The following is a 21,104-nucleotide window of genomic DNA, read 5'->3' on the forward strand; positions in this document are numbered from 1 at the left end:
AGTTTTAAGTTTTCCATTTCTATTTTCCTTGTTTTAGATGGGAAATGAACATCCAAATCATGGCAGTGAAATAGTTGAGATGCGCCCTTTAAAGATGTGAGGTGGCACTTGATACAGACATGCTCACAGGTGGCATGTTGGGGGAGGATTCAGTCACAGTCCTGAGTAGGAGACTGCCCCCTCGGTGGGTCAGGGCCTCTGGACCGATGTAAATGAGTCAAGTCCTGGATGATCCCCTTACCTCCTGTGGCCTTCGTTTCCTCGATCACAGTCGGAGCCGCTGGGTTTGGGAATAAATGGGAGGGTTTTCTGCACCTGCACAACTCTGACCCTGGGGGCTGGAGAGTTGTGTGAAGTCGCTGAGGGGAGCAGACACCACAGCTTCTGTTCAGCTGCAGATGAACTTTGTCCCCTCTGCCCGGCAGCCTGCATGATACCCTCAACAATCTGAGATCAAAATACGCCAAACAGATCAAGCAGTTTCAGGAGGAGAACCAGTCGCTGACCTCCGACTACAAACGCCTTGTGACGCAATTCAAGGAGCTACAGAAATCCATGCGGTATTTTAGGGACCTGGGTTCCCAAGGCACGTGCCCTAGATAGAGGTGGGCCCAGGCATGAAGAGTCCTTTGTGCTGTCTTCCCCGTCCCTTTACTCGCATGTCCCCTGCCTTTTCTTGAGACGCGTGGGGACCACCTCCAGTCTGTCATAGGTGAGGACCGGCGACCCGGGACCGGGGTGCACCCCAGCTCCACTCCGCGCTCGCCCTACTGCTCATGGAGGGGACCCTGGCCAGGCCCCAGGCTCTGCTGGCCATACTGAGCAACTCTCCTTCACAGGCATTTTGCTCTTATTGATGACAAGCAGTTTCGGGAGATTTGGCTGATGAATGAAGAGGAGGCAAAGGATCTGATAAGCAGAGCCTTTGATGTAGACAGGATCATTCATACCCATCATCTGGGGCTCCCCTGGACGGCACCTGATTTCTGGTTCCTGAGGAATGTGGGACCTATATCTCAGCAGCCGCAGAAGTCTGCCACACAGATATTAGAAGAGGTGCTGATGCAAGCAGGTGACTGGAATGGTATCCTAGAGTCCTAGAGCCCCAGAGCTGGGGGCCTGTCAGACCATCAGGTCAACCCATTCATTTCAAAGATGAGCAAACTGAAGTCCAGAGAAGGGGGAGGAGGTCTTGTGGCTGGAAGGTCCATAGTTGTGGCTTTTAAACCTGTAATTTAATTGATAGCTTTACCCTCTTCCCTGTTATTATAACCTGGTAGTTCGATCTAGAAGCTTGATCAGATTCAGACTTGGTTTAGTTTTGCTGAATACATTGTTGTTACCTCCATTGGGATAAACTAATGGCAGTTTGTCTCTCTCTTTGGGAGGCGAGCAACCATTGGTAGTCATTGTCTAAGATCCATTAATTGCTTTAGGGGTTGCAAAATGGTGATATTCTAAATTCTATCATATGTCTTCATTTATTAGCTGGACCACTTCTGAAAAGAGAATCTTCCCTTATTAGCTATTTGTTACCCTGAGACACAGTTCGTATAGGAAAGGCAGGATAGATGCTGTTCTTTCTCTATTTACTAGTTTTCAAAATAGATGGGCTGGGTCTCTAGCATCTTCCAAAGGTGACCAGTAACGTTTTATAAAATAAATATCATTGGTCTCCTGGGTGGTGCAGCTGGTTAAGCATCTGACTCTTGGTTTCAGCGCAGGTGGTGATCTCAGTGTCATGAGATCGAGCCCCACATGGGGCTCTGTGCTCAGCTTGGAGTCTGCTTGAGCTTCTCTCTCTCTCCCCCCCTCTGCCCTCCCCAACCCCACACACTCTGTCTCTCTGTCAAATAAACAAACAAAAAAAATAAATATCGTTATGAACACATTAGATTTAAACAAATTTGATGTGTTTCGGTTTACTGCACTTATTACCCTTACTGATACTTACATTGTCCATCTTTGGCCAGTGGGAGTCTCTTCATGTTGGCTTCTGGGTCCTTTTGACACAACCTCAGTAGTCGTTGATAGCGTCCTGGCTTTCCAGAATGACCAGATTTCCAGTCTCACATTATACGTTTCCTGCTTCAAGTCTGTAATCAGCCATTTCTCAAGGTCGAGGAGACCTGGTCCTTTTAAAGGGAATGGTATTTCAAAACCATAGTCTGGGAGCTGGAGTGCTCGTTGTTTGGGATAGGTCAATTCCTAGGCCTTCCTAGTGGATGAGCATAGGGTGTAGAATTACATTTTCAGCATAAAATAAGTCATGTGTTCATCCTGACACTTCCTAATCATCAGGATGCCAGAATTTTTACTTAACTTTATCAAAGTATATCTCCTTTCTCCTAACTTGAAAATCTTGGTGCACAGTGACTACAAAATAATTACTCATTGCTTTTCCCACAACCACAGAACACTTGCAGAATAAAATATCAACCTACCACTAACAAATGATTACTAAAAATTGTTTAAACTTCTTTGAAGTTCTTTTTACTCTTAGGACACATTCCACTAGGGATGTACAGACAGATTGCTGTCTTTTATTATTTATTTTTACATTTATTTTATGATTTATTTTAAAAAATATTTTATTTATTTGAGAGAGAGAGCTGGAGGAGGAGCAGAGGGAGAGGGGCAAGCAGACCCCACGCTGAGCGCGGAGCTGGACGTGGGGCTCGATCTCACGACCCTGAGATCATGACCTGAGCTGAAACTGAGAGTCAGATGCTCAACCAACCGAGTCACTCAGCCACCACCACCCCCATCCCCAGACTGGTGTCTTTTATTTTATTTATTTTTAATTTTTTTAAAAGATTTTATTTATTTGAGAAAGAGAGTGACGAGAGAGCACGAGCAGGGGCGAGGAGCAGAGGGAGAGGGAGAAGCAGACTCCTCGGCTGAGCAAGGAGCCCGACGTGGGTCCCAATCATGGGATCATGACTTGAGCCAAAGGCAGACGCTTAACTGACGGAGCCACCCAGGCGCCCCGATTGGTGTCTTTTAAAGTCACTTAGAATAGTTTCTATTTGGTTATGTCACCAACCGAATACATACTTAGGTCTTTTTGTTTTGTTTTACTTCTGATTGTTAGGGATTGCTTTTTACAATTTAATTTTGTTTTATAGTTATGTAAAATAGTTACATGCTTCCAAAGTCAAGTGTACGAAACAAGATATCCTGGAGGAAGTGTAGTCTTATCTTCTCACTCGGTTTTACCCCCTTTCTGTAGGTAACTATCTAAAAATGTATGGTTTATCTTTCCATTGCTTTTAAAAACAAATGTGTATATATATTTGTTTGTATTTATATAGACCCACTTCTTATGTATTTTATTTTTTTTAAAGATTTTATTTACTTATTTGACAGAGAGAGCGAGAGAGCACCAGCAGGGGCAACAGTAGAGGGAGAGGGAGAAGCAGGCTCCCCGCTGAGCAGGGAGCCCGATGCGGGGCTCGATCCCAGGACTCTGGGGTCACGACCCGAGCTGAAGGTGGACGCTTAACCATCTGAGCCACCCAGGCGCCCTAGACCCACTTTTTAAATGAGAGCATATGCTTTTCTCCATCTTGCTTTTTTCACTTACAAAGTATCCTGGAGGTCAGTCTATAGGAGTAAGAAGACACATTCTTCATGCCATTTTTATTTGGTATTCTCTTGTGTGGCTGAGCTATAACTTATTCAGATAGTGTTCTGTTGGTGGCCACTTGGGATATTTCCGGGTTTTTGTTTGTTTGTTTTTTCTCTTACAAACATTGCTGCAACCAATAGCTCTGTGCATTTGTGTCTGCATATTTTTCCTGGCGAATTGTTGGGATAGATCCTTAAACGTGGGACTGCTGGATCAAAGGGTAAATGCCTCTGTAGTTTTGCTGGATATTGCTCCATACAGATGGGACCATTTTGCTTTCCACCAGCAAGATGGTATCTTGTACTTTTCCAAAATATCTTCATTTACATTATCTCATTTTATCTTTTGAACAACTAGTAAAACCTGGTAGGACAATGATTTTTTGTGACTATTTTCAGATGAGGTATATATAGTATAAAACATTTTTAAATTTCTAATTTTAATTAAAATGTTTGGCTCTTGCTATTAGCTACCAGTTCTTGCTGAGAAGTGAGGCCACCACTTGGACCACGGTTTAGTTGGCTACATCTGATCTGCTGCTGGTTTAGAAACCACCTAGCAGATGTTCTAGATTGTTGTCTAAAGTGAGAATAAATAGGTTCATACTCTCCCTTCTGCTTCCTGGTCGTGGCTGGATTTTGAGTATGATGTTGGCAGGGAGATGAAATTTACAACAGCGAAGCGTTGTAGAATGGCAGAATTCTCCCGCTAGTCTCGTATCCAACCCCCAGCCTTCCTGGTTTTGCCACATACTAGGCTTTCTTCAGCCAAGGAGACTCCATAGGGCCTTACAGAGGCTTTTTAACAGGTAAATTTTCTCAAGGAAAGCGGTTTGTTGCTCAAAGTCAACAAAGCCAAGCAATGATCTCCCTTTTCTCTCCCACTCTCTCTTCTCTCTGCCTCATCTGCAGAAGAGGAGGAGACCGAGGAGGCTGCCTCGGAAGCAGAGTCTTACCTCGACCTGCCGAAGCAAATTTCCCCCAAAACTACCAGAAAGATCCTGATGCTCCTGTGTGACGAGTCGGTGAGGCCGGCCGCGTGGGGCTGCGCCGGAGGGTCTCCTGGCCGGTGGCTCCCTGCCCTTGCTTCTCCCATGCTGCTGTGGCCCAGGCTGGCCCGGCCAGGCAGGAGGGCACAAGCACTGAGCAGCAGAGCTGGGCTGGTTCACGAGAGGCCCGGCCTCAGAGCTGCCCCCGGCTGGCCAACGGGTCTTCCCTTAGTGGGTCAGCAAGGTGTGGGCCAAGTTGGCCCCCGGCTCCTGCTAATGAAAAAAAAAAAAAAAAAGCTGAGTCTGCAAGAGAAGGGGCACCAGTCTCCCCTCTGTGAACCCACCTGCCGAGTGGTGTGGCCACAGCTGACGTGGCCTTACCCTGGGAGCTCAGTTTGTGATTTCTCGGGGTGTGTCAGGCTTTGGATAGCTGTATACTGTATATTAGCAAGACCCACTGGATTTCATGTAAAGGGTGTTGGAGGTGGCTCAGCTAGGAGTTGAGGTGTTCTAGGAACATGACTGGTGCATGATCCTGCATTTCTGAGATGAGTCAAAGAGGTGTAGCCAGGACTGGCAGCTTCCCACCCCGTGGGACAGTTTTCTTAGGCCAAGAGCTGGCTCTTGTCCCTGAGGGCGGCTCCTGCTGAAAGAGGCAGTAGGCAGGTGCTCCCCTACCCCTCCGGCCCTCTGCAGGCTTGCTGCCAGTGGCCACCTGTCACGCAGCCCTCCCCCAGGCCTTCCCAGCTCAGAGTGGGTGCTGGGCGCCCAGTGTCCCCACCCGCTGCCCACTTCCTGTGCACTGTGCCGGGATACGGTGTGCCCATCCCCCGCCATGCCTCCCTCCCTCTCCCCCAGCTCAGTGCCTGCCGCCCTGGTCTACAGATATTGGAGGGCTAGCCTCTGAGCAAAGTGACGTTGCGAGGGCGGGAATATGTGACTGGAGCAGGTCTGGGCGGCTCTGGGGAACTTAGCCCTTTGCCCAGGGGCTTTTGGGTGAGGTGAGCCAGCACCCTTCATCCATGATGAGTATTGGCTTTGTGTCCGGGAAGGGCTCTCAGGCATCCCAGGAAGGACTTCCTCTGGGGTCCTGCTGCCCAAAGTCTCATCCCCGGGGTCCTGCTCTGTGGAGTCATCGCTGATAGTTACACAGAGGTAGGCTGCAAACCCAGCACTCATTTCTGAAACCTGTCTCTGACTAGAGATGTCATTTTCCTTCCCAGGGTTTCCTCATAGAGAACAAGCTGCTGAGCCTTCTCCTTCCCCTGGAGAAGAACGAATGCTATCTGCTGAGGTTGGACGCCATTTTCTCAGTGAGTCCCATTGGGCTGAGTTGATGGGGTGGGGGCCTCATTCTATGCCAGCCTCCAGTGGACTGTTTTTCCAACATTGCCTTGGCCCTGGGAAGAGATACAGGTCTCCCAGGCTTCCCTGGCCTTGCTGTCACCTCCTTCCCTTTCCTCGTTCTCCATGCCCCAAATAGGCCACCAAGTCTCCCAGCCCCGACCCTTCCTCTACCAGCTTCTCTCTCATGGCCTGGCTCTCAGACTGTAGGTTCTCCCCTGCACCCCTAAACTCGGATGTGTGTCCAGCCTCCTCTAGCATTCTTATACCCCCCCCCCCCAGGCCTGTACAGAGCTGTTCCTGACTCTGAGCATTGTTTGTCTGCTCAGATGTGATCTCACTGTGCTTCCCTGGTGTTCAGTGGCCTCACTCTGGGCCATGGCAGGTGCTGGGGGTGTTCGGAGGAACAGCCAAACCTCCTGCTCTTAGGAGCTGAGGGTCTGGTAACTCTGGTAGCTGGTGGACTTCTGGCTGTGGTGTTTGAGCAATTCTCCTATTTTCCCCCAGGCCCTTGGAATTGAAAGTGAGGACGACTTGTATAAACTGGTGAATTTCTTCCTCAAATACCGAGTTTATCATTCACCCTCCAGTCAGGTAATGTGAAATGCAATAAAAAAGAGAGCATTTGAAATTCTGGAAGCTCCCAGAGGGCATTGCTGCCTTTCTATAACACTCGTGGAGAGATAGTGAGGGTTTCCTGTCAGAGATAGCTAACTTAGTGTTTCCCACACTATTACTTTTTCTATTTGCAAGGGAAAGAATGGCGGGGGATGGGAGGCTGTTCTCATACTAAGGCCAAAGTGTCTTTTCCTGGGCCCTTCCTCAAAGCCAGGCTTCAGCCCCTAGGAGCCCTGGGCCCACCAAGCTCTGAATATTTTGATCCTTACCACTTTCCTGCAAAGCAGGGCCCATCTGTAATACCCATCTTGATCATAATGGACTATTCTGAAGAAGCCATCATGTTAAAAATATTATAAAGTTTTAATTTAAAAATTAAAAACTTGAATTAAAAAATGCGTTTCATATTGCTGGCTCCAGGGTGAGTATCCTCGTATGCTTCCGAAAAGAATTTTCTGGATGAACAAAACCCAGAAGCCGTAAAGGGGGAAAAATAGGATCTATTTGACTACATTAAAAAAGCAAAAAACAAAAAACAAAAAACCCCCAACCCTGTGGGGCAAAAATCACTATAAGCAAAGTTAAGATACAGATGACAGCTGGGGGGCGGGGGAAGGGAACGTTTTTAACTCATATCACATTTAAGGGCCCATTTCCTTAATATACAAAGAACTCATATAAACCAATAAGAAAAAGACCAACAGCTCAATGGAAAGGACGAGGGATATGAACAAAAAATCTCCTACAAGAGGCAATACGAGTAACTTTTAAACACATGAAAAGATAACCAGGCTTCTTATGATAAGAGAAGTGCAAATGCAAACTGTTCCAAATTCCATCTGCACCTGTCACGTGGGCAAGACTCTGCGAGTTGGATAACACGTGCTGACGGCCCAGGCGTGGGAACCAGACCCGCTCCTGTCGCTGCTGTGAGAGCCCATTGTCACCGCGTGCAGTGTGGGTGACAACACCGTATGCCCTGGCCCCTGCAATTCTTCCTGCAGCTATGTCTCAACACGATGAAAGGGTGTGTTTATTGTAGCTCATTGGTTTCCATGGCGCCTGAAATGGGAGAAGGTTGAAAACAACCTCTAATTCCATCATGAAAGGATCGATTACCTCATCAGTGGTGCATCGACACAGTGGGATACTATGCACCAGCAAAAAACAGACCAAAGCAGTTCTTTACATATTTTTTACGTGAAAATATCTCTAAGGTTTATTGGTCTGTGAAAAACGCCAAGTGCAGAACTGTGCGGTAGAGTATCATTCGTGTGAAAACGGGAGGGAAGGCGTTGCTCGTATGGACAGAGGATTTCTTCGGAAGGATGCGGAAGACGTTGATGACGTTGGTTTCCCTATGGGAGGTGAACTGAACTATGAGACAGGAGTAGGAGGAAGACTTTTAAATTAAAAAATTACAATGTAGTTTGTGATTTTTGATTAAAAAAGATATATAGTGTCAGCTTTAGGAATATCAATAAAATGAACACATATGAGCCCCGATTTAGAAATAGAAGATCAGCACTGTTTGGAAGCCCCCCGTGTGCCTCTCCCTGATCCTGCACTCTTTCACCATTTCTTCCTTCCTGTAAATGTGTCCCTTTGCATCTTTTCTATAACTTTCTGTAAACTTTTCTCCACTTTCTATCTGCCTGTCTTCAGACACTCATGCTTGCTCTGTCCCCCCCGATCCATAGTCACCCTTATGCCTTTCTCCAGCTCAACCCCTGGCATCTGTCACCTCCACAGGAGCAAACAAGCCTGTTGTCAGTGCTGGAGCCAGGAAAGCAGCCAGACCTCGAGGGACAGAAAGAGGAAAGCCTCGTGGAAGGGGAGCCGGAAGAGAAGGAGGCCCCCCCTTCTTCCAGGCTCATCCATCCCAACGATGTCCTCAAGATTCTGGAGGCCTTTGTCATGGGTCTAAAGAAACCCAGGTGTGGTGCTGGAGGGCTTGCCTGAGGCCCCGGGAAGGTGGGGGCCAAGCAGATGCTCGTGCGTGCGTGTGCAGAGGCTGGGGAGGGGGGAGGAGAGGGTGATGGGGGAGGGCTGGAGGAATCCGCGGACACGAAGGGAAGGAGGGGGTGTAGAAGCGATTTGCATTTTCTCATGCATCATTCATTCAGCGGTCAGTCACGGGGTCTGCTGTGCCCTGTGGAGGTCGCACCTTGTTAGCAGGACGATGGCCAGAGCGTAACAAGGTGTCCTGTTGCTCCGGGGAGGAAGTGGCCACCCCATCTGGCGTGTCCGAGAGGGCTTCAGGCACCCAAACTGGGTTTTGCTAGGTGGATAAGTGGGGGAAGGGCCATTTCAGGTGTCACAGTGTGGGGAAGGGTGTGTTCAAGAGGTGTGGCTGGTGTCAGGGTCTTCCGTGGGAAGTGTGGCCAGCGGGTGGTGGGGGGGCCAGATCTCAGAGAACCTTGCCCACTGTGTCCAAGACCTTTGTCTTTACCCTTGAGTGGACCGGAGCCAGAACATGGTCTTGAGCAGTAGGGGAGCCACACTTAGGCTTGCATTTTAGAAAGATTGCTTTGGTGGCAGGGAGGGGCTGGTGCTGGATGCAGGAGAGCAGCCGGGGGCTTTGTCCTGGTGGAGGTGATGATATCCTGGATCAAGGCTATCCTTGAGGGCAGCCGAATCTTGAGAGGGGTTTTAGATGCATTAGTGAAAGAAATGGACACAGTAAACTGGCCGAGAGAAGGGGTGGGGATAGAACTCCAGGGATGCTGTCACAAAGGCGACAATGGCACCAGGAATCGGGAACATTGATGATAGTCGTGTGCCCTTTCAGAGAATCTGCCAGAAACCGATAGACTGGCATAGCTGAGTGGGAAGGTGACCAGTGGGAATGCGGGCGTCTGTGAGGGGCGGGCTCTGTGGCTGGCACTGTGTGGGGGCCCCGGCGGGGGGGGGCAGATGGAGACGATGCGACGTTTGCTCTTAACCTTCAGGGACTCTTGGGCACCAGTGAAGTTGAAGTATGTGCGGGATAACTCAAAGGACTCTGAGTATTGGGAGGCCCTGACCACGGTTATCCCTGACACCACGCAAAACCTCTGGGACGCTCTGTACACAGCCCTGGAGAAATACCAGTAAGCCCACATGTCATTGCGCAGAAGGAGGGGGCCAGACAGGCAGTGGGGAAGGATCCTGCTTGCCAGGGCCACATTTGCCACCTCCCTGGTTTGGAGAGAAAAGCTGCCTTTGGAAGGAAAGCTCCCGCCAAAGGGGCCCGGGGCGTTGGGTGGCTGGCCCTGTGGCCCTGCCCTCCTGTTCTGTTCCTGCCCACCTGGTTCGTTCAGGGCAGGAAGGTTGCGCTGGTGGGTGAGGCTTCTGGGCTCCTCTTCCGCCTCCCACCAGAACAGAAACCCAGAGATCCTGGCCTGGCGGAGAATGGAGGAGGATTCAGGGAGCCTCTAACTGATTTTTCTGCCCAAAGCCTCATCCTGACCCAGAGGGCCAAGCTGCTGATAGAAAACAACTCGCTGGAGCAGCAGAACACAGAGCTCCAGATGCTGCTTCAAAAGTATCTAGATTCCAAGGTGGGTGACAGGGAGCCTCCGAGGAGGGCAGGCAGGAGGCTGAGGGAGGCAGTGGGGCTCCTCTTAGGAAACGGGTCTCTTCCCTCACTAGAAGCAAGGGAGCGTTGAGATGTGACATAAAGTATCAACAGTCATACCTCCGGTTGGGACAGAATTATCGGGCAAGGGGGTGGACATTGCCTGAAGTCTCCTCCTGGACATCGTCTGGGCTATGATGGTGCCCCTCGGAAGCCATGGTTTTTGGTGCCTGCTCCTTGCTGGACCGTCCTCGGAAGCGGTGCCAAAGCCTGTGAAGGCATCACAGGCCGCAGGGCCCTTCCTCATGAAGTTTCTTCTTTGCTCCTAACCCCTCTGTGAAGCTGACAGGGCACAGGTGATTCTCCCAAAAAGGAGAATCAGAACTGGAAGCCTCTGTGCCGTGCCCAGAGCCCTGGGCTCTCCCCACTCTGCTGGCCAGGTTGTCCGGCCTGGGCTATGACATGGCGAGAGGAAGCTCCGAGTGAGACAGATAGTCCCTGGCCCCCACTCTTGATCACTCCAGTGTTGGTTGGGGCAACTTCCCCATGGCCTGCCGGAGAAGAAATCCCACAGTCTCTGCTCCAAAGGTTAGAATCCATTAAGTTGCTGGCTCGGCTCTGCTAGTGTGGAATCCTGCACGTGGCACTGAGGCCGTGGGCCTTGACACACTGGGCTGAGGGTAGGTCCTCCGTCCCCAGCTGTGTGTGGGAGAGGTGACTGAGGCCAGCCACAAGCCCAGGAACGGGGAGTGTGGCCCTGCCGTGGTCGCAGGCCCCAGGCCACAGCTGAACAGAGGATGTGGTAAGCCTTGGTGTCGTGACAGACATGAGGGCTGTGTGGCCCACACTTTCGTCCATGCTGCTGCGCACAAGAGGATGGGGAGGTGCAGGGAAGGGCAGGGCTAGACCGGGGGCGGGATGCACAGGTGAACGGGAGACGGAGGACTTAGGAGAGTGGCTCGGAGCAGAAGGTTCGGAACGTTACCAGAGGTTAGCTAGCTGGAGCAGAAGCCAACCCAAAAGCCGTAGGACTTCTCTTCTGAAGGAAGGCAGAGTGTGGGCTTTCCCCAGCATCTGGAAGCACATGGGGAGGAAATGCTTGCAGAGTTGGAGCCCTGAGGAGAGCTAACACGTGCACCTGCCCCCCAGAGGTCATGAAGAAGGAGGGCCCTGGGAAAAATGGAATGACCTGTACTCTTTCTTTTCCAGATAAACTCTGAACTGCAAGTTCCACCAACTCGGGTGTTCCGGGCACCCACAAAATAGAGCTGGGCCTCGGAAGGCTGCCGTGTTAAGGTGCGTGCTGGTGCTGGTGCTGGCACGTTTCACCCGGGCACCTGCCTGGGGCCACTCTGGACTTTCCAGAGCTGCTGTGATAGGGCCTGTCAAAAGAAGGCCGAGCGGTTACCTGTATCCTGCCGTCATGATTAAAGTCTTTAAAAAGTTGTGGCTGAATCTCTCCAAAGAGCTCAGGTTCCCTGAGCTACTGGCCCTTGACCCCACCTCATGTCATGAGGAGACTTTGTCCCCACCTCAGACCGTGGTAGAACAGGCCTGTCACTGTGGGACTGAGCTTAGGCCAGTGGCATGGGATTCCCTTCTTGATTTTGGGGGCAATTGGTGGTCTATGAGTGGAGGCTGGAGCTTCTGGGGCTCTTGCAGGGTCTTTTTTTTTTTTTAAGTAGGCTCCACGCCCAGTGTGGAGCTCAATGCGGGGCTTAAACTCGTAACCCTGAGATCAAGACCTGAGCTGAGATCAAGAATTGGATGCTAAGCAACTGAGCCTCCCACGTGCCCTGCGCTCTTAAGCCTTCAGACTGTCCTTGGGCCTGCAGGACCCTTTTGGTGAGCTTTTGGGGTCCCCGTTTCCATCTGGTATAGTGTGAGGCTCTTCCCCTGGGCAGCCTGGGCAGGTGGCCCAGTGCCTAAAGCCCTCCCTGAACCTTGGGCCACGAGGCTATCCAAAGGGGAAGAGCCAGAGGGGCCCAGCTGGTGCTGAGTTTGCCAACCTGTGCCCCTATACTGGTCCCCCCACTTGGCCAAATGCAGACTTCTCAGCTCAGTGTTTAATTCCTTTTATTAAGAGAAAAATCACCACTCAAGAAAGGAACAACAACCAACAGAAACCCAGCTCTCAGGGCAAGTACCCGCTCCCATCCTGGCCTCCATGAGGGCCTGGTAGGGCAGGCGGGCATGGGGGGCGGGGGGAGGCACTGGGGTTCACTCTCACTGCTCCTCATCTGGGCTTCTGAGCGCTGGACTGGGCAGAGGAAGCTCTGGGAAGCGATAAAAACCCACAGGCATGGCAGGGACGGGGCTTGAGCCCCCACCACGGCAGCTCCCTGGGCAGGAGGAGGCACTCGGGAGGGCCGCAGGGCGGAAGCAGCCACCTCCACACCCTTTGTGGGAAGGGTCTGGCCCACGTGTGCAGAACAAAGACGGGTGGTGTGGCTGCCCTCGCGAGATTCTGTGGGGGAGGGAGGGTGATGCTTTTTGCTTGTTCATTCTTTTTATAGCTCTGGCCACTGGCTAGTTCTCAGTTAATTCCATTAAAGCTTTACTCCTCCACTGGAAGGCCTTCGGGGAGGGTCTGGGGTGGCCTTACCCGAGCCAGGGGTGCCTCAGCCAAGAGGGGCAGGACCCCACTCCTTCTCACCCTTCCCACCCCACAGGCAGGGACCAGATGGGTGGCACGGGGCAAGCAACAGGCTTGGGGGGGGAGGATGAGAGGGGCCGGGTCACCGGCCCAGCAAGCAGGAGGTAGGCTTCGGGGACCTGAGGCCACAAGGGGGGACACTGGGCTTCCCAAGCTGCCCAGGGAGAGGAGCGGCCACCGGGCCATGGGGCTTCACGCCCCGAGCAGCTTCTTGACCATGTAGCCGGGGAGGCTGTAGAGGAAGAGGGCCAGCAGCAGCAGCCCGAGCAGTGCCAGCACGATCTTGATGAGGAGCCACTTGTACCGCGTGCAGATGAGGTACCTGATGGACTTGAGGGGGTTGAGGAACCAGACGAAGGCGGTGTCAGGCCGGCTGCGGGCGGAGGGGGAGCCGTGGTCAGGTAGTGGGCCTCTCAGCCTCTCCCCCTTTCTGAGAACACGAGCGTCGGTCCCCACCGGGCCCTGCCGAGGGTCTGAGGGGCCCCCGTGGGACACACGCGGCTCGCTGCCCTGCCTTCCGCACAGCCTCCCGGCCAGGAGGTGCTTCCTGTCGTCGGTGTTACGAAAACGGTAGGGTTTATAAGATACCAAGACGGAAAATTCAAGTACTGAATAGGCGTTTTCATACTCCTGTCCCAGCAAGCCCCGAGGGACACAGACCGTGCATTCCAGAACCTTCGGGGCGGAGTGCGGCGCCAGCGCAGGGCACCTGGTTTCCAGGCCCAGCGGTGATGGGCAAGTGAGGCCCCTGTCTGAGCCTCAGTTTCCTTACTTACACAGCGGGGGTTAATGGCGGACGCTGCCTCCGCGGCTGGTGCGGGGCAGGGCGGGGAAGTGCACGCGCCGGGCGAGGCCCCCCGGCTCCCTAGGCTGCTCAGCAGATGGCACCTGCTAAGCTGGGGGGACGGGATGGAGACCCTGCCCGGGCCGCACGGCGGAAAACGGCTCCGGGCTGCGAGGTGGGGGCCGGTGGGAACTGGCGAGGCCTTGCTGGCGAGTCCTGGCCAAACCCTTCTCCATCCCCTGTCCACACGCCAACTGCTTTCTGCCGATGGCACCGGCTTAGAGTCTGTCATTCTGCCATGAGGACAGGAAGCGGTGTCCGGCCCAGAACGCCGGGTCGGCAACGTGAAAACCTAGGCTGGGTCTCAGCTCTGATCTGCTCGGTGACCTTGCCTCTCTCTGGCCCAGTCCGCACTCACGTACAACAGTCCCTTGGGTTCTGAGAGCCCAGGGGACTGTTTGGCGTCTCGGGAGTTGGCGTGTGCACGTGTGCATCCGTGTGTGTGCGCGTGTGCATGTGTGGGTGCCGCCTGCTGAAGCTCGTCGGCCTGCAGTCCAGAGGGACAAGTGGGGAGTCCCGGAGCCAGCAGGAGGCCAGGCCCAGGCCCCCCGGGGCCTTCTTGGGCGGGGGGAAGCCGGCACCGAGCAGAGGGCGGGGGCGAGCAGGAGGGGCAGCAGGAGTGTGAGGAGCAGTACGTGTGCCACAGGAAGGAGCGGGCAGACTGGGGAGGGTTCAAGAACCCCAGGAAGCTCGCGTCTGGCTGGCCGCAGCGGCAACAGGGCAGAGGCAGCGTGGACAAAGGACCCGGAGGACGAAGGCTCAGGCTGTGGCAGGGGCCTTGCAGCCGGGGGGTGGGGGGTGGGGGGGTGGGGGGGCGCCCCTGGGCTGAGTGTGTGCACTTCTGGGCGCCTCCCCTGCCAGCAGGGCCGCCTGGCGCCCCGCGCTCCACGGCTGCCGCTGCTGGCTTCTGGCAAAAGTAGGAAGAGCATTAACTCTGCGAAACGGGGCCTTCCCTGGGAGAGGCGCCGCTTTCCTGCAAAGGTAGCCCCTGCTTTGGCTCAGAGGGAAGCATGGATTCCAGGGCGAAGCAGAGAGGAGAGGGGGCTGCCCTGCCCAGAAAGGGATAGAGGGCGCAGAGGTGCCTGCAGGGCGGGAGCAAGAAGGCCAGAAGCTTCTGGCCCCTCCTTCCTGTTCCCGTGGCCCCAGAGACCGGCGTGGCCGGCAGCACACTCACTTGGGTTTCTCTAGGGGGTCAGGTTCATTGCGGGCCAGGCCCACAGGATTCTTCTCTGCCTCCTCGGCTGTCAGTAGATGCAACTCTGCCTCCACCTTGCCCTGCAGAAGGGAACAGAAGGAGCCCAGTGCTCAGGCCGGGTGCCGGGCCCTCAGCACCCTAGCCGCGCCCAGCCCTGCCCTCTGCCCAAGGAGCCGTGGTCCCCACCGTGAGCTCGAATTCGTCATTCTCATTGCGGGCCAGGAGGGGCCACCAGCCTTTGACGCGCTTCTGCTTGAAGATGGAAACCAGGGGTACGTCCACCTCCCCCGTGGCCATCTCCATGGTGCACAGCTTGGCTGTCTTTGCGCCCCGAGGAAACCGGTTCAGGTCCAGCTCGATGGCCCCTGTGGCAGCCTTGGAGTCAGCTCTGATGACCTTCCCTGGGCTGGGCTCCCCCTGCCCGCCCCCCTTCCTTCCCCAGCCCTGCACCCAGGAAGTCGTCCGCGGAGAAGTGGTCGGCGTCCCAGATCTGCAGGGTGAGCCGCGCGGGCATCTTGTACTCTGTCTCGTCCCAGGAGAACATGGACTCCTTCTTGGAGATGACAATCTTTTCCTCAGCGGCCAGGTAGTCGAAGGGGAACAGGTAGCGCCAGTTGAAGTTGCCCTCGCCGGTGAGGGAGTGATAGTGGACATCTGTGTCCTGCTTGTCCTCCTGCTGGCCCTTCAGCCACCTGCCAGGTGCCACCGGCTCCAGAACGGGTGGCCACCTGCAGGGAGCCTCCTCCCTCCTCGCCTGCCTCCCAGGAAGGTGGGCTCAGCCCCCGCCCTGCCGCAGCCCAGTGCCCTCTCACCCACCCCCGCACAAAGATGTCGCTGGACTTCTCCCCGGTGAAGAAGTCATCGTCCTCCAGGACCACCTCGTCCGTGTTCCACACGATGACGCGGAGCTCGTACCTGGGCAGGGGAGAGGCTGCCTCACAGTCTGGGGGTGGGGGCTGCCCCAGGGTCTTGGGGTGCAGATGGGGCAGGTAACCGAGGGGAGTCCTGGGGACTCGGGGAGCCAGGCTGAGGTGGAGAGAGCTGATTCAGGGAAGGGGGCGAGGACAGGGAGCTGAGGTGACAGGGGGATGTTGGGGCCCTGGGCGAGGGAGGGAGGGTCACGGGCCAGCACAGCTCCTGTGAGGAGAGCCCTAGGGGAAGCCCGTCTGGCCGGCTCGCCAGGACCCAGAGCACACTCCCGGACAGGGAGGCTGACCCAGGGCCGCTGCTGGGGGCTGCTGAGCATGATCCCCGTCTCCAGAGGCCAGAAGACCCTCCAGCTCTAACACAAGGGCACATTTAAGCCCAGCAGCTGGCAGGGGACACCCACGGAATCTGGTTTCCTTTATGCCCTTATCCCCGAAGAGGATTTTTCCCCTTGAAGTGTAATTGTCATTGCAAATCGGTGGTTACATTTCAAACCATTAGGAGGAAGGTTGAGTCACCCCCTCCACGTCGCTTGGAGTGCTGCCCTCCCTGGAGGTAGGCCATTACACCCTGACTACAAGTCCCGGGTGACACAATGGGGTGAGGTGTCCCCTAGTGGCCGGCCCTGGGACAGCACACTCGTGACCTCGGGCCTGGAGGCTACTCCAGGCAGAATTTGCTCTAGAATTGGAAGCACTCAGCGCAAAATGGAAATGTGGGACCCCTTGTTAAAAAATTAAGAATTTAAATATTGCCATCCTGAAATAAGAGTGGGGCCCCTCTGAGTGTGGGCGGGTCTGTGCTGCTTCTCCACCCAGGCAGTTGGCCCTGGTTCCAGGCCCTGAAGAGGTCAGAACTGGCAGCAACTCCATCCTGCCATTTTACAGATGGCAAAACTGAGGACCAGGGAGGCAACGTGACCTGGCCAGGATCAAGTGGGAGAGGCCGGCGGCTCGGCCCCTGTCGGCTACTACCCTTGCACCTCACTCCTGCAAATCTCCTCGGCAGGGCTTACTGACAGCCTCGAGTGCGAGTGCGGACAACGCAGAGCTGGCTCAGGGGTAGTGGCCGCTGTGGGGATGACCGTCCACAGGAGGGCGCTGGCGAGTACGCATCGGCTCCCGGACTCACCGACCGCACCCAGGGGTGTGGCTCTGACTCGGCCAAGGCCTCCCCCTCCCCCCCCCCCCCCCCCCCCCCCCCCCCGCCCCAGGGCCGGCCCCACCGCCGGCTCCAAAGGTTGCTCCGATCCCGCGACCAGACCACAGGGGAAGCACCGCTAAGGTGTGGGTGATCCGAGCCTGGGGCCCCTACAGGAAGGCCGTGGAGGGGTGGGGCTCACTTCTTGGGCTTCCGGGGGGAGATGTCCAGAGGCGTCCCGGGGGCCGGCATGTCCATGGGGAACATGTCCACCCACAGCTCCAGGCGGCCCTGTGGAGGAGGGGGCGTGGCAGGTCTCCCCACGGACTCCCCTCTGCCCGGGAAGGCCAGCTCTCTTCTCCCGCCTCTCCCCCAACCTTTGTTCCCTCCGGACTCAGTTCACCGATTTTCATCCTTGGATGCCAGAATTCCTACGCCATCACCAATGGCCAATCACAGCTTCTAGGGGAGACAGCCCAGGGCTGCCCCTGAGCCGATGTGACTCGCTCAAAGCAAAGACACGTGCCACTGGTGTCGCTGTGAGGGGCCACGGGGGGGAAGCGCCTGCCAGGCTTTGGGGAATGTGGTGAACAGTATGAGGATCCGTTTTTATGGACTCACGTTGGGACTCCCTGATCCCAGGTACCAAAGAACCTCAGATCTCGGCCTGCGAGTGTCACCTGCTCGATGCCTGGCTTGTCAGGGTTGAGCAGCGGCCGAGTCTCCACATGTTCGGGCACCAGGCGGCAGCCCACGCGGGGGATGTCCTCCCAGTGCCTCAGGGCACACAGCGCCACATGCTCTTCTGTCGGCTTCCTCTGACCTGTGGGTGCGGGTGGGTCAGCGGCACACATGGCCTCAGAAGAACAGGAAACCTGTGCTGGGCTAGACTCAGGGGCACAAAGAGGCCCTGGAGCCATCACCTGTCCATCCTATTTCCTTTCTACTGTTGGGAAACTGAGGCACAGGGGGAGAACTGGCTTGCCCAAGTTCTCAGCTGCCCCATAGGGCCCAGCGAGACCTGTGTTCTTGGGTTTGCTCTGCCTGGGAAACCTGCCCAGAGAATCCCACTGGGCGGTGAGGGCAGGGAGGGCAGGAATCCACTTCCTGGCCCAGCACCCTGAAGGTGGCAAGAGTTCCTCAGCACACATATCTCCCTATTTTCTGGGAAGTGCCACATGGGCAAAGGAGTGGCGAGGGCCCAGGGCTTGGGAGTCAGATCTGGGCCCACATCTCACTCTGCCTCTGAAGAGCCATGTGACTTTGGCCAAGTCACTGAAACACTTTGGGTCTCAGTGTCCTCATCTGCAGAATGGGCAGAACCTTTCTACCCCGCAGGAATTCTGAGAGGGAGAGAGAAGACAAGTGGGCAGGTGCAATGTAGGATGGGGCAGAAGGGCAGAGGCTGGGCAGACAGGGGTGGGACTCTAGGCTGATGGGCAGAGGGTCTAAGGAGACCCCAGTCTAGGCCGCGAGGTCCTGCCACAGGGAAGTGTGGGTTCCTCTTGGCCTCCGCCCGCACCCCCCCCCCCCGCCCCCGGTGGCTGTGTCCAGAGCCCTGTTACCATTCTCATCTTCCATCTCAGAGGGCCCAGTGAAGACACAGTTGGACACCTTCACTCTCCCAGGGGGCCCAAAATGGGGGCCGTCCACCTTGTTCTCCTTGCAGAGGCGGGTCAGAATCTGGCTGGGCTTCATGGGATCCCGCCAGATATTGTAGCCATGTCTGTGGGAGAGAGCACACAGGCTTCGTGGGGCTCAGGTGCGGCTGGGCCCATCCCCAGGTGGGAACTGGTTCCAGGCGGTTCTCGAAGTTGGCTGCTCCCCCGTGTCAGCAAGTGGGCCCCACCTGAGACACTAGGGCTGCTGGAGGCTGATCCCTCCGACCCCAGGCTCCAGCCTCACATGCCCGGTGTCCAAGCATGAGCTTTCAGCCTCCCCCAGCAGAGCCCAACCCATTCCCCAACTGTGCCCTCTCCTCTGGTACTTTGAAGACTCCCATGAGGACACTGAAAGCCAGAGAGGGTAGGGATGTGACGAGAGTCACGCAGCCTGTCAGTGGCAGAGGCTGGCCAGATCCCCGTGGACTCTGTGGAGCAGTGCCGCCTCTCGTCCCAGCCCACGCTTCTCTCCTGCCCCAGCCTCCTCTGTCCTGGAATCCCCTGGCTCTCTCCTTGTCTTAGAAGCTGTGGTCTGCCCAGAGCCTGCAGGAAGGCGGCCTGGCCGGGGACAGAAACCGTTCTAGAGCCATCTTCCCAAATCACAATCTCTAATCTTGTCCTCAGAGTCAGGACGCAGCAGGTGCGCCCCGCCCCGCCCCGCCCCGCCCCACGCACAGGGAGTAGGCCTGGGCGATGCCGCAGGTGGCGCGGTGCTTGCTGTAGAAGCGATTCTCCAGGTCGATCTTGGTTTCCCCAATGAGGTCGTCGGTGCCTACCAGATCCCAGTCATACACGGCCACCGTCAGCATGGATTCCATGGGGAAGGAGGCCTCGATGTCAAAGGACCTGGCGGGGTGGGGGTTAGAAGGGCTGAAGCTCAGGGTGGGGTAGGGTGGCTGGGGGGTGGGGCTGGGGAAGTCAGGGCGGGGCAGGAGTGGGGGCATGTGGGACACCAGGAGGCCTTACTTCCCAAAGACAGGGTTGAGCTGCTTGGAGATATAGTTCTCCTTGTCGCGGATGTCTGTCTTGCCCAGCCGGATGGCGATGTAGGGGTCGGCTTTGCCATTGATGTCTGCGGGGTGCAGGTCTGTGGCCTGGGATGGGGGAGGGGTGCTTCTGAGCAGGCTCCCCACACACCCTGCTCATCTTCCAGTGCCCTCACCCTCCTCCCTGATGGTCCCATGATGGCAGAGGGTGTGAGCGCTGGACCAGAGACAGGAGAATTGCTGTGTGACCCTGGGCAAGTCACTGCCTGTCTTGGGTCTTGGCTTCCTCCTCTATAAAAGACTAAGGGTGCCTGGGTGGCTCAGTTGGTGAAGCGTCTGCCCTTGGCGCAGGTCATGATCCTGGGGTCCTGGATCTAGCCCCAGGTCTGGCTCTCTGCTCAGCAGGGAGTCTGCTTCTCCCTCTCCCTCTGCCCCTCCCCTTTGCTCGCGCGCGCGCTCTCTCTCTCTCTCTCTCTCAAATAAATAAATAAAATCTTAAAAAAAAGAAAGGTGGGAACTAAACCAGATGACCTTTCTGGGGTCTCCCAGTGGGGGCTGTCACTTTGCAGCTGCTTTAGCTCCCCCTGGGCTACGGGGAGAGGATCTGAGGGGAGTCTTACCCTGACCACATAGACTCGGACCAGCACATTGATGGGGTCATTGCTGGGGATGCCCTGGAACATGCCATAGATGGGGTCATAGCCGGCTTCCTGGGACACGTCCTCTGGGAGTGGCACTTTGTACACGCAGAGGGAGCCCTGGGGCAAGGCAGGGGGGTCAGGGTGCAGTTCCCACAGGCACTCAAAACTGCACAGAGGGTCTGCACCCTGCTGCTCCGGGCCTTAACCCTTTAGTTGCTGGATCAGAGGGAAGCTCTGGGGTTCTGGAGGGAGGGGCCCGGGCAATGTTGAGGGTGGGGCACTCAGGGCAGATGCTCTTTTTTTTTTTATCGGCATAGAAATACTGTCATATTTTACCAATCAGTGTAGCTCACAGTTCCACCTGACTGTCAGCCCTGGGCTCGGGGCTTGGGGTGGGGATAAGCGCTGGCCGGGAAGGGCGGCGCCTCGGGGCTCAGGGCCTGGGCGCACGTCCTTCGCCTGACCTTGAACCGGCCCACGATGCGCTCCTCCTCCACGGAGCCATTCTCGTCATCGCCTGTCTTGCCCCGCAGCAGGTTGAAAGTATGCAGCCAGTCCTCAAAGTTGTCGAACTCGGACTCCAGTTCCTTGGGGTACACCTGAGCCAGGCCGGAGGGACGAGGCATGACCACTGGCCTCTGTCTCACCCCATCTGCCACCTGCTGCCCCAGGCAGGACCCCAGGCCCCTGCTGGGTCTGCTCCCAGACCCTCACCTTAAGCTCGTCAATCTTGGGTTTCTTCTTCTCAGGGGCCTCGGACCCCTGGCCGGCGCCGGGGCTCTGGGTTCTCTTTTTCTTCTCTTCCTTCGCGGCCTTTGTCTTCTCCTTGCTCTTCACCGGCCCCTTCGGGCCTGGCCAGAACCAGAAAAGGAGGCCCTGGTCAGTTTGGGGCAGAAATGATGGAGCAGGAAGTT

The 21,104-nt window shown here is 55.7% G+C and overlaps 2 protein-coding genes across 5 annotated transcripts in view; one reads left to right on the plus strand and one right to left on the minus strand.

Annotated features, from left to right (window-relative positions):
- Positions 1–11,580, plus strand: part of DRC1 (dynein regulatory complex subunit 1) — a 40,717-nt gene extending 29,137 nt beyond the window's left edge. The window contains exons 9-17 of one of the 2 annotated variants that reach the window (XM_027624166.2): positions 426–560; positions 840–1,072; positions 4,543–4,655; positions 5,843–5,932; positions 6,471–6,557; positions 8,334–8,518; positions 9,533–9,673; positions 10,021–10,123; positions 11,350–11,580. In XM_027624166.2, coding sequence (XP_027479967.1) covers positions 426–560; positions 840–1,072; positions 4,543–4,655; positions 5,843–5,932; positions 6,471–6,557; positions 8,334–8,518; positions 9,533–9,673; positions 10,021–10,123; positions 11,350–11,406 — 1,144 coding nt within the window. In that variant the 3' untranslated portion in view covers positions 11,407–11,580. The remainder of the gene's footprint in view (positions 1–425; positions 561–839; positions 1,073–4,542; positions 4,656–5,842; positions 5,933–6,470; positions 6,558–8,333; positions 8,519–9,532; positions 9,674–10,020; positions 10,124–11,349) is intronic. The other variant, XM_027624167.2, reaches the window with a different exon arrangement.
- Positions 11,581–12,238: 658 nt separating this feature from the next.
- OTOF (otoferlin) overlaps positions 12,239–21,104 on the minus strand; it is a 94,065-nt gene continuing 85,199 nt past the window's right edge. The window contains exons 34-46 of one of the 3 annotated variants that reach the window (XM_027623800.2): positions 20,905–21,041; positions 20,655–20,789; positions 20,170–20,307; positions 19,530–19,657; positions 19,239–19,409; positions 18,468–18,628; positions 17,583–17,725; positions 17,105–17,193; positions 15,652–15,750; positions 15,286–15,527; positions 15,022–15,200; positions 14,815–14,915; positions 12,239–13,169 (exon numbers count right to left, since the gene is read on the minus strand). In XM_027623800.2, coding sequence (XP_027479601.1) covers positions 12,989–13,169; positions 14,815–14,915; positions 15,022–15,200; positions 15,286–15,527; positions 15,652–15,750; positions 17,105–17,193; positions 17,583–17,725; positions 18,468–18,628; positions 19,239–19,409; positions 19,530–19,657; positions 20,170–20,307; positions 20,655–20,789; positions 20,905–21,041 — 1,904 coding nt within the window. In that variant the 3' untranslated portion in view covers positions 12,239–12,988. Of the gene's footprint in view, positions 13,170–14,814; positions 14,916–15,021; positions 15,201–15,285; positions 15,528–15,651; positions 15,751–17,104; positions 17,194–17,582; positions 17,726–18,467; positions 18,629–19,238; positions 19,410–19,529; positions 19,658–20,169; positions 20,308–20,654; positions 20,790–20,904; positions 21,042–21,104 lie in introns of those variants that run through there. The other 2 variants (XM_027623801.2, XM_027623802.2) reach the window with 2 other exon arrangements.

This window comes from Zalophus californianus, chromosome 8 (assembly GCF_009762305.2).
Source record: "Zalophus californianus isolate mZalCal1 chromosome 8, mZalCal1.pri.v2, whole genome shotgun sequence".
In the NCBI taxonomy this organism is placed as follows: Eukaryota; Metazoa; Chordata; class Mammalia; order Carnivora; family Otariidae; genus Zalophus; species Zalophus californianus.